Source organism: Panulirus ornatus, chromosome 44, assembly GCF_036320965.1.
Source record: "Panulirus ornatus isolate Po-2019 chromosome 44, ASM3632096v1, whole genome shotgun sequence".
Lineage (NCBI taxonomy): Eukaryota > Metazoa > Arthropoda > Malacostraca > Decapoda > Palinuridae > Panulirus > Panulirus ornatus.
The window spans coordinates 14,034,062-14,050,454 of record NC_092267.1 but is presented as its reverse complement, the minus strand read 5'-3'; the positions used below and the strand labels follow the sequence as shown (position 1 = coordinate 14,050,454).

At 41.0% G+C, this 16,393-nt stretch overlaps 1 protein-coding gene across 20 annotated transcripts in view; it reads right to left on the bottom strand.

Moving 5' to 3' along the window:
• LOC139762765 (uncharacterized) overlaps window positions 1–16,393 on the bottom strand; it is a 172,651-nt gene that overhangs the window by 62,076 nt on the left and 94,182 nt on the right. For 18 of the 20 annotated variants that reach the window (XR_011715831.1, XR_011715833.1, XR_011715832.1 and 15 more), the window contains 2 exons: window positions 12,485–12,607; window positions 5,869–6,021 (listed from right to left, as the gene is read on the bottom strand). Coding sequence is in view for 16 of the 20 variants with exons in the window: in XM_071687883.1 (XP_071543984.1) it covers window positions 5,869–6,021; window positions 12,485–12,607 (276 nt within the window). In the remaining 4 variants the exon portion in view is untranslated. The remainder of the gene's footprint in view (window positions 1–5,868; window positions 6,022–12,484; window positions 12,608–16,393) is intronic. The other 2 variants (XM_071687890.1, XM_071687894.1) reach the window with 1 other exon arrangement.

The window sequence follows — 16,393 nt, the reverse complement described above, 5'->3', positions numbered from 1 at the left end:
GCTGATTCATGTGAGAAACTGCAGAAGCTGGTGACCGACTTTGGTAAAGTGTGTGAAAGAAGAAAGTTGAGAGTAAATGTGAATAAGAGCAAGGTTATTAGGTACAGTAGGGTTGAGGGTCAAGTTAGTTGAGAGGTAAGTTTGAATGGAGAAAAACTGGAGGAAGTGAAGTGTTTTAGATATCTGGAGTGGATTGGCAGCAGATGGAACCATGGAAGTGGAAGTGAATCATAGGGTGGGGGAGGGGGCGAAAATTCTGGGAGCCTTGAAGAATGTGTGGAAGTCGAGAACATTATCTTGGAAAGCAAAAATGGGTATGTGTGAAGGAATAGTGGTTCCAACAATGTTGTATGGTTGCGAGGCGTGGGCTATGGATAGAATTGTGTGCAGGAGGGTGGATGTGCTGGAAATGAGATGTTTGAGGACAATGGGTGGTGTGAGGTGGTTTGATCGAGTAAGTAACGTAAGGGTAAGAGAGATGTGTGGTAATAAAAAGAGTGTGGTTGAGAGAGCAGAAGAGGGTGTTTTGAAATGGCTTGGTCACATGGAGAGAATGAGTGCAGAAAGATTGACCAAGTGGATATATGTGTCAGAGGTGGAGGGAATGAGAAGAAGTGGGAGACCAAATTGGAGGTGGAAAGATGGAGTGAAAATGATTTTGAGTGATCGGGGCCTGAACATGCAGGAGGGTGAAAGGCGTGCAAGGAATAGAGTGAATTGGAACAATGTGGTATACCGGGGTCGACGTGCTGTCAACGGATTGAACCAGGGCATGTGAAGCGTCTGGGGTAAACCATGGAAAGTTGTGTGGGGCCTGGATGTGGAAAGGGAGCTGTGGTTTCGGTGCATTATTACATGACAGCTAGAGACTGAGTGTGAACGAATGGGGCCTTTTGTTGTCTTTTCCTAGCACTACCTCGCACACATGAGGGGGGAGGGGATTGTTATTTCATGTGTGGCGAGGTGGCGATGGGAATAAATAAAGGCAGACAGTATGAATTATGTACATGTGTATATATATGTATATGTCTGTAGGTGTATATATATGTATACGTTGAGATGTATAGGTATGTATATTTGTGTGTGAAGATGTGCATGTATATACATACGTATGTGGGTGGGTTGGGCCATTCTTTCGTCTATTTCCTTGCGCTACCCCACTAACGCAGGAGACAGCGACAAAGCAAAATGTATATAAGTGTGTATGTAGATGTACATGTATGGGTGTTTATGTATACATATGTGTATATGAGTGGATGTGTCATCCTTCTATTTCCTGGCACCACCTTGCTTATGTGAAAAACGATGGTCAAGTATGAAATAATGTATATTCTTTTTAATACTCAATCTCTGTTTCTCACATCAGCGAGATAGCGCAAGGAAACAGACGAAGAATGGCCCAACCACTCATATACGCACATACACACACACACGTGTCATGGATAATGCACCGAAACCACAGCTCCCTTTCCACATCCATGCCCCACAAAACTTTCCATGGTTTACCCCAGATGCTTCACATGCCCTGGTTCAATCCATTGACTGCACATCAATCCCAGTATACCACATCGTTCCAATTCACTCTATTCCTTGCACGCCTTTTACCCTTCTGCATGTTCAGGTCCCGATCACTCAAAGTTTATTTTCACTCCATCTTTCCACCTCCAATTTGGTCTCCCACTTCTCGTTTCCTCCACCTCTGACACATATCTCCTCTAGGTCAATCTTTGCTCACTTTTTCTCCATATGACCAAACCATTTCAAAAAACCCTCTTCTGCTCTCTCAACCACACTCTTTTTCTTACCACACATCTCTCACCCTTTCATTACTTACTCGATCAAACCACCTCATACCACATATTGTCCTAAAACATCTCATTTCCAACACATCCACCGTCCTCCGCACAACCCTATTTATAGCCCATGCCTCGCAACCATACAACATTGTTGGAACCACTATTCCTTCAAACTTACCCATTTTTGCTTTCAGAGATAATGTTCTCGCCTTCCACACATTTTTCAACACTCCCAGAGCTTTTGCCCCCTCCCCCACCCTGTGACTCACCTCCGCTTCCATGGTTCCATCCGCTGCCAAATCCACTCCCAGATATCTAAACACTTCACTTCCTCCAGTTTTTCTCCATTCAAACTTACATCCCAATTGACCTGTCCCTCAACTAATAACCTTGCTCTTATTCACATTTACTCTCACCTTTCTTCTTTCACACACTTTACCAAACTCGGTCACCAGCTTCTGCAGGTTCTCGCCTGAATCTGCCACCAGTACTGTATCATCAGCGAACAACAACTAACTCACTTCCCAAGCTCTCTCATCCACAACAGACTGCATACTTGCCCCTTTTTCCAAAACTCTTGCATTCACCCCCCCTAACAACCCCATCCATAAACAAATTAAACCACCATGGAGACTTCATGCACCCCTGCCGCAAACCAACATTCACAGAGAACTAATCACTTTCCTCTCTTCCTACACGTACACACGCCTTACATCCTCGATAAAAACTTTTCACTGCTTCTAACAACTTGCCTCCCACACCATATATTCTTAATACCTTCCACAGAGCATCTCTATCAACTCTTATCATACACCTTCTCCAGATCCATAAATGCTACATACAAATCCATTTGCTTTTCTAAGTATTTCTCACATACATTCTTCAAAGCAAACACCTGATCCACACATCCTCTACCACTTCTGAAACCACACTGCTCTTCCCCAATCTGATGCTCTGTACATGCCTTCACCCTCTCAATCAATATCCTCCCATATAATTTACCAGGAATACTCAACAAACTTATACCTCTGTAATTTGAGCACTCACTCTTATCCCCTTTGCCTTTGTACAATGGCACTATGCACGCATTCCGCCAATCCTCAGGCACCTCACCATGAGTCATACATACATTAAATAACCTTACCAACCAGTCAATAATACAGTCACCCCCTTTTTTAATAAATTCCACTGCAATACCATCCAAACCTGCTGCCTTGCTGGCTTTCATCTTCCGCAAAGCTTTTACTACCTCTTCTCTGTTTACCAAATCATTCTCCCTAACCCTCTCACTTAGCACACCACCTCAACCAAAACACCCTATATCTGCCAAGCTATCATCTAACACATTCAACAAACCTTCAAAATACTTACTCCATCTTCTCACATCACCACTACTTGTTATCACCTCCCTATTAGCCCCCTTCACCGATGTTCCCATCTGTTCTCTTGTCTTATGCACTTTATTTACCTCCTTCCAAAACATCTTTTTATTCTCCCTAAAATTTAATGATACTCTCACCTCAACTCTCATTTGCCCTCTTTTTCACCTCTTGCACCTTTCTCTTGACCTCCTGCCTCTTTCTTATATACATCTCCCAGTCATTTGCACTATTTCCCTGCAAGACTCGTCCAAATGCCTCTCTCTTCTCTTTCACTAATAATCTTACTTCTTCATCCCACCACTCACTACCTTTTCTAATCTGCCCACCTCCTACGCTTCTCATGCAACAAGCATCTTTTGCACAAGCCATCACTGCTTCCCTAAATACATCCGATTCCTCCCCCACTCTCCTTATGTCCTTTGCTCTCACTTTCTTTCCATTCTGTACTCAGTCTCTCCTGGTACTTCCTCACACAAGTCTCCTTCCCAAGCTCACTTACTCTTACCACTCTCTTCATTCCAACATTCTCTCTTCTTTTCTGAAAACCTCTATAAACCTTCACCTTCGCCTCCACAAGATAATGATCAGACATCCCTCCTGTTGCACCTCTCAGCACATTAACATCCAAAAGTCTCTCTTTCATGCGCCTATCAATTAGCGCGTAATCCAATAATGCTCTCTAACCATCTTACATATACTTATGTATATCTCTCTTTTAAAACCAGGTATTCCCAATCACCAGTCCTTTTTCAGCTCACAAATCTTCACCATTTCCGTTTACAACACTGAACACCCCATGTACACAAATTATTTCCTCAACTGCCACATTACTCACCTCTGCATTCAAATCACCCATCACTATAACCTGGTCTCGTGCATCAAAACTACTAACACACTCACTCAGCTGCTCCCAGAACACTTGCCTATCATTATCTTTCTTCTCATGCCCAGGTGCACATGCATCAATAATCACCCATCTCTCTCCATCAACTTTCAGTTTTACCCATATCAGTCTAGAGTTTACTTTCTAACACTATCACATACTCCCACCACTCCTGTGTCAGGAGTAGTGCTACTCTTTCCCTTGCTCTTGTCCGGCTCACTAACCCCTGACTTTACTCCCAAAACATTCCCAAACCACTCTTCCCCTTTACCCTTGAGCTTCATTTCACTCAGAGCCAAAACATCCAGGTTCCTTCCCTCAAACATACTACATACTACCTATCTCAACTTTTTTTCTCACCTTGGTTACATCCACACACATTCAGACACTCCAATCTGAGCCTTCAAGGAGGACGAGCACTCCCCGCGTGACTCCTGTTTCCCCTTTTAGAATGTTAAAATACAAGGAGGGGTGGGTTTCTAGCCCCCCAACTCCCGTCCCCTTTAGTCGCCTACTATGACACATGAGAAATGCATGGGAAGTATTCTTTCTCCCCTATCCCCAGATATATATATATATATATATATATATATATATATATATATATATATATATATATATTATATATATATTTATTTTCCTTTGTCGCTGTCTTCCGCGCCTGCGAGGTAGCGCAAGGAAACAGACAAAAGAAATGGCCCAACCCACCCCCACAAACATGCACAAACACACACGCAAACATACACATCCCAACATACACACATATATACACACATATACACACATGCACACAATTCACACTGTCTACCCCTACTCACCCCCATCGCCACCCCGCCACACACGGAATAACATCCCCCTCCCCCCTCATGTGCACGAGGCAGCGCCAGGAAAAGACAACAAAGGCCCCATTCGCTCACACTCAGTCTCCAGCTGTCATGCAATAATGCCCGAAACCACAGTTCCCTTTCCACATCCAGGCCCCACAGAACTTTCCATGGTTTACCCCAGACGCTTCACATGCCCTGGTTCAATCCAGTGACAGCACGTTGACCCCGGTATACCACATCGATCCAATTCACTCTATTCCTTGCCCTCCTTTCACCCTCCTGCATGTTCAGGCCCCGATCACTCAAAATCTTTTTCACTCCATCTTTCCACCTCCAATATATATATATATATATATATATATATATATATATATATATATATATATATATATATATATATATACATACATACATTTCGATGTATACATACACAGACACATACATATATGCACATGTACATGGCAGGAAGTCATATTCATACTTCCTGCCTTCATCCAATTCCTGTTGCCACACAGGAAACAGCACCCCCCCACCCCAGTGAGGTACAGCCAAGAAAAGAAAAAAAAGGCCAAATTCATTCATACTCAGTCTCTAGCTGTCATATGTAATGCACTGAAACCACAGCTCCCTTTCCACATCCAGGCCCCACAGAACTTTCCATGGTTTACCCCAGACGCTTCACATGCCCTGGTTCAATCCATTGACAGCATGACAACCCCAGTATACCACATCGTTCCAATTCACTCTATTCCTTGCACACCTCTTAACCTCCTGTATGTTCAGGACCCGATCACTCAAAATCTTTTTCACTCCATCCTTCCACCTCCAATTTGATCAACTGCTTCTTGTTCCCTCCACCTCTGACACATATATCATCTTTGTCAATTTTTCCTCATTCTCTCCATATGTCCAAACCATTTCAACACACCCTCTTCTGCTCTCGCAACCACATATAATAATAAAATGATGGTAAATCATACTTTAGAGAAGTGGGTCTTCCAGAGAGTGTCCGTGAAAATGCTTGATGTGCTCTTGCTGCTCCAAGCTCTGCTGCTTCTTCTACATGAGGAGGAGGGGTAACAATGCCCTCACCCTCAACTGCTATTGGAATAATTCGCTCCCGAGGAGATTTCCTGTAAAACAATTTATACAGTGCCATAATGCCCATACTTTGTTATGACCATATTATCCTCCACAAAGAAGCAGAAAGGAAAATGTTAAGTATGAGGTGAGGAAAGAAGAAAGATGAAGAAATGCCATTCATGAAATTTATTGTCCACAAGCTGAACAGGGATAAGCCCACATCCTCCATATCCTGTATGAGCTGAAGCTGGGAGGGGGGCGATTGAATCCTATTGGGGGGAAGAAGGTATCTATGTGCAAGTTTTTCACACGTGATAAAGGTATCTACCAAACTGTTTTAGAAATAAAATATGATCAAAACTGGTTGACAATAAAAGTCCAAGAGTGCCAACAATTCAATAGGGAAAGTCTCATCGATGAAAAGATGGAAAAATAACAAATCCTCAGCTATAACTAAGGAAACAAAGATGAACTCTCCACATATTACTGCAACTAGCGTTTAGTTCTCATTTTGGGTTCTTAATTCTGCTGCACATAGGAGGAAGACATAGCTTTAAGCCTGTGATTTTCTTGCTGCTCAAACCCAACTACATCTACCCATAATAGTTAACTAAAAAACAAATTTATGGTGGTTTAGTCAGAAAGCCATTAGAGACGTGAGATAATTTTTCTTACTTCATATAGTTTGTTGGTGGTGCAAGGAGTGTATAATGCTCACCCAGGCAGTTGGAGTGCAAGGCATGTATCATGCTCACCTAATTTGTTGGGAGTGCAAGCAGTGTATCATTCTCACCCAGGTTATTGGGAGTGCAAGGAAAGTATCATGCTCATCTAAGATGATGGAAGTACAAGGAATGTATCATGCTCACCCACGATGATGAAAATGCAAGGAATGTATCATGCTCACACAAGATGTTGGGAATGCTAGGAATGTATCATGCTCATCCAGGTTGTTGGGAGTGCAATGATTGTATTATGCTCACCTTGTTCATTGGGAGTACAAGGAGTGTATCATAATCAACTACTTTAAAAGATTCTTTTGATACTTACCATAAAGATTTAGGAAAGTCAGTTGCAGTCTTTGTATAACTCTAACTATACAAAAATATATAGACATATTGCAAGAAGTCACAGTAGTGCACGTGATCTAGTATATGCAAAAAAAGAAGGGGAGTGGTGAATGAAACACAATAAGTTTCCAAGTGCACTTTTGTGTAATGATCACGTCGTCAGGGGAGAAACAAGAATGAGATAGAAGACATAGAACAATCAGCTGATATACAATGAAGAGATGTAGCTGAGATGCCAATGATAAACAAGCTTGTTTACCAATGGCATCTTAGCTATGTCTCTTCCTTGTATATCACCTGACTGTTCTATGTCTTCTACCGTATCTTCCCTGACGATGTGATCATTACATAAAAGTGCACTTGGGAACTTAATATGTACCATTTTCCTGTTTTTTTTTACATATATATATATATATATATTTTTTTTTTTTTTTTTTTTTTTTATATACTTTGTCGCTGTCTCCCGTGTTTGCGAGGTAGCGCAAGGAAACAGACGAAAGAAATGGCCCAACCCCCCCCCCATACACATGTACATACACACGTCCACACACGCAAATATACATACCTACACAGCTTTCCATGGTTTACCCCAGACGCTTCACATGCCTTGCTTCAATCCACTGACAGCACGTCAACCCCTGTATACCACATGACTCCAATTCACTCTATTTCTTGCCCTCCTTTCACCCTCCTGCATGTTCAGGCCCCGATCACACAAAATCTTTTTCACTCCATCTTTCCACCTCCAATTTGGTCTCCCTCTTCTCCTCGTTCCCTCCACCTCCGACACATATATCCTCTTGGTCAATCTCTCCTCACTCATTCTCTCCATGTGCCCAAACCATTTCAAAACACCCTCTTCTGCTCTCTCAACCACGCTCTTTTTATTTCCACACATCTCTCTTACCCTTACGTTACTTACTCGATCAAACCACCTCACACCACACATTGTCCTCAAACATCTCATTTCCAGCACATCCATCCTCCTGCGCACATCTCTATCCATAGCCCACGCCTCGCAACCATACAACATTGTTGGAACCACTATTCCCTCAAACATACCCATTTTTGCTTTCCGAGATAATGTTCTCGACTTCCACACATTTTTCAAGGCTCCCAAAATTTTCGCCCCCTCCCCCACCCTATGATCCACTTCCGCTTCCATGGTTCCATCCGCTGACAGATCCACTCCCAGATATCTAAAACACTTCACTTCCTCCAGTTTTTCTCCATTCAAACTCACCTCCCAATTGACTTGACCCTCACCCCTACTGTACCTAATAACCTTGCTCTTATTCACATTTACTCTCAACTTTCTTCTTCCACACACTTTACCAAACTCAGTCACCAGCTTCTGCAGTTTCTCACATGAATCAGCCACCAGCGCTGTATCATCAGCGAACAACAACTGACTCACTTCCCAAGCTCTCTCATCCCCAACAGACTTCATACTTGCCCCTCTTTCCAGGACTCTTGCATTTACCTCCCTTACAACCCCATCCATAAACAAATTAAACAACCATGGAGACATCACACACCCCTGCCGCAAACCTACATTCACTGAGAACCAATCACTTTCCTCTCTTCCTACACGTACACATGCCTTACATCCACGATAAAAACTTTTCACTGCTTCTAACAACTTGCCTCCCACACCATATATTCTTAATACCTTCCACAGAGCATCTCTATCAACTCTATCAAATGCCTTCTCCAGATCCATAAATGCTACATACAAATCCATTTGCTTTTCTAAGTATTTCTCACATACATTCTTCAAAGCAAACACCTGATCCACACATCCTCTACCACTTTTGAAGCCGCACTGCTCTTCCCCAATCTGATGCTCTGTACATGCCTTCACCCTCTCAATCAATACCCTCCCATATAATTCACCAGGAATACTCAACAAACTTATACCTCTGTAATTTGAGCACTCACTCTTATCCCCTTTGCCTTTGTACAATGGCACTATGCACGCATTCCGCCAATCCTCAGGCACCTCACCATGAGTCATACATACATTAAATAACCTTACCAACCAGTCAACAATACAGTCACCCCCTTTCTTAATAAATTCCACTGCAATACCATCCAAACCTGCTGCCTTGCTGGCTTTCATCTTCCGCAAAGCTTTTACTACCTCTTCTCTGTTTACCAAATCATTTTCCCTAACCCTCTCACTTTGCACACCACCTCGACCAAAACACCCTATATCAGACACATTCAACAAACCTTCAAAATACTCATTCCATCTCCTTCTCACATCACCGCTACTTGTTATCACCTCCCCATTTACGCCCTTCACTGAAGTTCCCATTTGCTCCCTTGTCTTACGCACCCTATTTACCTCCTTCCAGAACATCTTTTTATTCTCCCTAAAATTTACTGATAGTCTCTCACCCCAACTCTCATTTGCCCTTTTTTTCACCTCTTGCACCTTTCTCTTGACCTCCTGTCTCTTTCTTTTATACTTCTCCCACTCAATTGCATTTTTTCCCTGCAAAAATCGTCCAAATGCCTCTCTCTTCTCTTTCACTAATACTCTTACTTCTTCATCCCACCACTCACTACCCTTTCTAAACAGCCCACCTCCCACTCTTCTCATGCCACAAGCATATATATACATATACATATATCTTTCTTTCATACTATTCGTCATTTCCCGCCTCAGCGAGGTAGCGATATATATATATATCTCCCTGGGGACAAGTCAATTGGGAGGTAAGTTTGAATGGAGAAAAACTGGAGGAAGTGAAGTGTTTTAGGTATCTGGGAGTGGATTTGGTAGCGGATGGAACCATGGAAGTGGAAGTGAGTCACAGGGTGGAGAGGGGTCGAACGTTCTGGGAGCAATGAAAAATGTATGGAAGGCGAGAACATTATCTCGGAAAGCAAAAATGGTTATGTTTGAAGGAATAGTGGTTCCATCAATGTTATATGGTTGCGAGGCGTGGGCTATGGATAGAGTTGTGCACAGGAGGGTGGATGTGCTGGAAATGAGATGTTTGAGGACAATACGTGGCGAGGTGGTTTAATTGAGTAATAACAGGGTAAGAGAGATGTGTGGTAATAAAATGAGTGTGGTTGAGAGAGCAGAAGAGGGTGTTTTGAAATAGTTCGGTCACATGGAGAGAATGAGAGGAAAGATTGACCAAGAGGATATATGTGTCATAGGTGGAGGGAACGAGGAGAAGTGGGAGACCACATTGGAGGTGGAAAGATGGAGTGAAAAAGATTTTGAGTGATCGGGGCCTGAACCTGCAGGAGGGTGAAAGGCGTGCAAGGAATAGAGTGAATTGGAACGATGTGGTATACTGGGGCCGACGTGCTGTCAATGGATTGAACCAGGGCATGTGAAGCGTCTGGGGTAAACCATGGAAAGTTCTGTGGGGCCTGGATGTGGAAAGGGAGCTGTGGTTTCGGTGCATTATTACATGACAGCTAGAGACTGGGTGTGAACGAATGGGGCCTTTGTTGTCTTTTCCTAGCACTACCTCGCACACATGAGGGGGGAGGGGGTTGTTATTACATGTGTGGCTGGGTGGCAATGGGAATGAATAAAGGCAGACAGTAGGAATTATGTACACGTGTGTATATGTATATGTCTGTGTGTATATACATGTATACGTTGTGTATATTTGCGTGTGTGGATGTGTATGTATGTACATGTGTATGTGGGTGGTTTGGGCCATTCTTTCGTCTGTTTCCTTGTGCTACCTCACTAACGCAGGAGACAGCGACAAAGCAAAATAAATAAAAATTAAAAAAATATATATTTATCATACTTAGTCGCTGTCTCCCGTGTCGCTGTTTCCCATGTCAAGGTAGCGCCAGGAAACAGAAAAAGAAAGACCCATCCACTCGTATGCAAACATATATACATACATGCTCATACACGTCCATATATACACAAATACATACACAGCCATATACATATATACATGTGTACATATTCCTACTTGCTTGCCTTCATCCATTCCTGGTGCCACCACACACACACCCCACAGGAAACTTTATCGCCACCCCCTGCATCAGCGAGGTAGCGCCACAAAAACAAACAGAATAAGGCCACATTTATTCACACTCTGTCTCAAGCTGTCATGTATAATGCAACAGAACCACAACTCCATAGCTTACCCCAGATGTTTCACATGCTCTGGTTCAGTCCATTGATAGCACGTCGACCCCAGTGCACCACATCGTTTCAATTTACTCTATTCCTTGCATGCCTCTCACCCTAACGCATGTTCAGGCCCCACTCGCTCAAAATCTTTTTCACTCCATCCTTCCACCTCCAATTTGGTCTCCTGCTTCTTTTCCCCTCCATCTCTGACACATATATCCCTTGTCAATCTTTCCTCACTCATTCTCTCCATATGTCCAAACCATTTCAAAACACCCTCTTCTGCTCTTTCAACCACACTCTTTTTATTACCACACATCTCTCTTACCCTTTCATTACTCAATCAAACCACCTCACACCACATATTGTCCTCAAACATCTCATTTCCAACACATCCACCCTCCTCCGTACAACCCTATCTATAGTCCATGCCTCGCAACCATATATTGTTGGGACTACTATATATGTAATGAGTGTATGTGCATGCTGTACACCATATATATGTATTACAAGAGAAATGGACTATGCTTGGAGCCAGATAAACTAATACTGAACAGTAGACTGATAAAACAACTGAGCATAAGTATTATAATCAGTAACATTCTGAATGAAAGATATAATGTATATATGAACTGTAAACCTTTGCCACCCTACCACCATGTCTAAGAAACTTGATCCTCAGCAATATACAAAGGCTTATTCAATGCATTCACTGACTTCTTGATAAACTGCTCACTGTCCAGGTTCTAATACAATGTAAGAAAAATTTAGTTTTCAACTAAACACCTTCTCTCAAAATTTTTAACAGCTACCTAGTCTACACCTTAATACCTATTGTATTTCATTTTGTTAACCAGTCTGATCTTACTCAAGCACCTGTTACAACTTTTTCACCATCATGCACCTAGATCCAACATATGACATATTAATTTCACATACATCTTAAACCATCTTCACTTTATTCACTCTAAGCTTGTGACATAATTTTAAGAATATTCTTTAGATTATGTCAAAGTAAACACTTAAAATCACTCTGAAGTCCATACTTAGTATTCTTCTGCTTTTTTTCTAGTTCACTAGTATTAATGCAAACATCACAGAGACATATCAGAAAACTTACACTACTTTAAATCTCTTTGTGAGGATGATCTGAAACCAGAAGCAGTTGGAATATTGTATCAATGACAGAACATAGTGGCTTCTAAATGTCATGAATGAAAATGTACTGTTGTGAGCAATCTGGAAAATATGAAGGGAAACTGTCAATACATATAAGGTAATGATCAAGGATGAATTTAAACATCCACTTGAACAGACCTTATTGGTTCAGGTGAGGGTTTATACATGGGTGATCGTGGGTCAGAGGTGCGTCTATTTGGAAGCTGGGAAGGCTGTGGTGATGTAACCCTTGATACTGCAGAGGATGAGGTGCCTACAGGCCTGTTGGGAATAAGATTTTCATCAGAATTCACCTATCTAAGTTACTGGCTTCCTCAAATAAGTTTCTGTAGTATATACTAAACCTAATGATGCTATTGATTCTTTTTAGTTATTTTCCTTTTGCAGACTTTAAAGTCAAAGTAGGAAAGGTATGAGAAAGGTTAGATGGGGAGGCAAAAATAATAAAGTTCTGAAAAGAATAACCAGTGAAGAGAGTAATTTTGTTTTCCTTACAACGAAATAATAAAGATAACATGAAAGATTATGTTTAACTTTCCTGCACAGCAGGCTTTGTCCACCTTCTGGATGAGGTTGAAGTAAGTCTGAAGGCCAAAATTTCAGAATTGGGAGTGTAAGACAGTTTTAAACAAGTCATTTGAGAAGGGTGTCACTGCAAAGTAAAATGAATACTAAGGTAATACTTGTAAAGAAAGTTTCTGTAAGAGCAAATCTTAATAAATGCAAGTAGACCTTATGGTATGTCTGAAGATAATGTGCAGAAAATATTAAGGAAGTATGTGACAGATGATTCAGGAGGTTAACTTACTGAAATACAGTTGATGCTATACAAGCTATTACTGTACAAAAAGCCTGTTGGATATATAATGACTATTTGTAAAGGTACATCTTTTCCTTCCACAGTAAGGTATAGGTGGTAGAGACGATTAGTTTTATGTTGGAACACACTATAACAGTAAGAGAAAGAGCCCTTTAAAATCCCTCAAAAAAAATTTCAAGACAAAAGATACAAAAACTTGCTATACAGAAGTAATAAACAGATAAGAAAATAGTTGATATAAAAACTATGGAGTAAAAAATAGATATTTGGAAAGCTTTATAATATTAATATAAGGAAGATATTTTTTATATTTGATGTCAGAATACCGAGCAAGGGTAAGATTATGGTTCCATTATAAATCAACTATTTGAAAACTGGATAGGGATAAAAAATTGTGTTAAAAAGTTATAATAAACACCATACCATGCAGTAACACTGGAAAGGAATTAAAAAAGGATGTAAATATTACAAATTCAAATCAGTAATGCATGAAGGAATCATACAAAACACATCAATAGAATCAGTCTTACTTTCTATTTACATTTAAAGCACTCACCTTGCTTATTATTTTTTGACATGAATGAACATACTTCTGTTACCTGATCCCATTCATAACCACAAAATAAAAAAAGAATTGAGGAGATTTATCAACTACAATATTACCTTAGGTATCCACATCATTTTTCCAAGTTCAAGAAAGGGCAAACATGCAAATTTGAGACCAAACAACCCAGTCATCAAATCTCCACTTTTTCTATTTTGCACATTCATGGTCCATCATTTCAAAGGTAATACTTTCTGATCAATGAAAGAAAATTAAAAGTTCTACATATGTTTCAATAAGAACAGTTCAGCCTAAACTTCATTAAACATTCAAGTCTGGCTTTTTCAGCACTGCAAATTTCATTTTTGGTTCAAGTATACCTGTCACGTGCTTCACTTAAACGTGTTCTCCTGACCGTCACTTCTTAATCAGTTCTATTTATATATTAAAACCAACTCATTAATCACTCCTCTCCTAATCTCACTCATTTTTCATCCCATCACCAATTTTAGGATCACATAAAAATTCTACCATAACTTTGCAATGTGTTAATACTCAATGACCTCATTTAACTGTTAAACATCATCCAGTAACCCTGAGAGTAGAGTAGTAAGCTTTCTGTTGTATGTCAATACTGCACTGAATAATTTGGTGTTATTCCGTACCTATCAAGTTTTAAACAAGTATAAAAGCAGCTAGAAACTCGAGCAGATAAAGGGAAGTAGTTAATTATACTACAGTAGCATTAACAACAATACTAACATTTTCTGGCGACAGGTACATGCAGACTTGTGACCAATAAAAATAAGGCTTCTATGTGTTGCCAGTGACTATTCCCACCAATTTTCTTTTAAAAAGGCTGTATAGTTCCACTGTATAAAGGTATGGGGATAAAGGCAAGTGTTCGAACTACAGTGGGTATAAGTTTGCTAAGTGTACCTGGTAAGCTGTATGGAAAGGTGTCTGAGAGAGTGAATGCAAGTACAAAGCATCAGACTCGGGAAGAACAACTTGGTTTCAAAAGTGGAAGAGGATGTGCAGATCAGGTGTTTGCTTTAAAGAATGCATATGAGCAATACAAAGAGAAACAAGGATCTGTATGGGGCATTTATGGATCTGAAGAAAGCGTATGATAAGGTTGATTGAGATGCCTTATGGAAGGTAATAATAATATATAATGTGGAAGGAAAGCTGCTAGCAGTAGAGAGTTGATGTTGGTGACTGAGTCTGGGAAAGTGTTTGAAAAGAAGTTGAGAGTAAAGGTTTAACAAGGTAGAGGGACAGTTTAGTCCTGTTGCGAGTTTGAATGGAGGAAAACTGGATGAAGTGAACATGGGAGTGGACATGGTAGCAAACAGAATCATGGAAGTAGAAGTGAGTCACAGTGTGGATAAGGAGGGGGTGAAGGTTATGGGAGCAGTGAAGAATGTGTGGAAAGAAGAGATCGTTATCTCAAAGAGCAAAAATGGGTATGTTTGAAGGTACAGTAGTTCCAAAAGTTTTAAATGCATGTGAGGCATAGGCTATAGATGAGGTCTTGCAGAGGAGGATGGGGGTGTTGGAAGTGAAATGTGATAGAAGAATATATGGTTTGATCGAGTAAGTAATGAGGTAAAATAGATTTTTTTTTTTTTTTTTTTTTTTTTTTTGCTTTTTCGATCAAACCACCTCACACCACACATTGTCCTCAAACATCTCATTTCCAGCACATCCATCCTCCTGCGCACAACTCTATCCATAGTCCACGCCTCGCAACCATACAACATTGTTGGAACCACTATTCCTTCAAACATACCCATTTTTGCTTTCCGAGATAATGTTCTCGACTTCCACACATTCTTCAAGGCTCCCAGAATTTTCGCCCCCTCCCCCACCCTATGATCCACTTCCGCTTCCATGTTTCCATCCGCTGCCAGATCCACTCCCAGATATCTAAAACACTTCACTTCCTCCAGTGCGATAATAAAAAGTGTGTGGCTGAGAGAGGTAAAGAGGGTGCGCTGAAATGGTTTGGACATATGGAAAGAATGAGAAGAGAGTTTGTCAAAAGTGCTCAACTACTAACACAACCTCTCCTCAAGAACAAATTGGAGGTGGAAGGATGGAGTAATTGCGGCTTGAACATATTGGACGAAAGGTGTGCACATGATAGTGAATTGGAGCAATGTGGTATACATGTCCATGGAATGAACCAGGGAATAAGAAGCTGCCAGGGGAATCTATGGAAAGGTCTGTGGATAGGAAGATGTGGTTTTGGTGCACTACACATAACAGCTAGAAAATTAATGTGAGTAAACAAAACCTTTCTTCATCTGTTCTTGGTGCTGCCTTGCTAACACAGGAAATACTGGACTCCTGTGGTGTAGCGGTTAGTGTTCCTGACTGACGCATGCAAGGGCCGTCCAGGGTCAAGCATATAGGTTCAAATCCTGGTTATGGCAGTTGGTTCACAGTCAACCCAGCTGCTCATCCACCCCTAGGGGTTGGTCGATAAAATGGGTACCTGGCTCAGGCTAGGGTACACATATTTATGGCATTAATGGGATGGCCTTGATTACAGCCTCGGTTGCCCATGCTGTCTCAGCTAACATAAAAAGAATGAAAAAGAAATAAAATAAAGGCTGATACAAGCCTGAATTAAGTTTAAGGGTGATTGCCATGACAATTCTATTATTTCATTCTT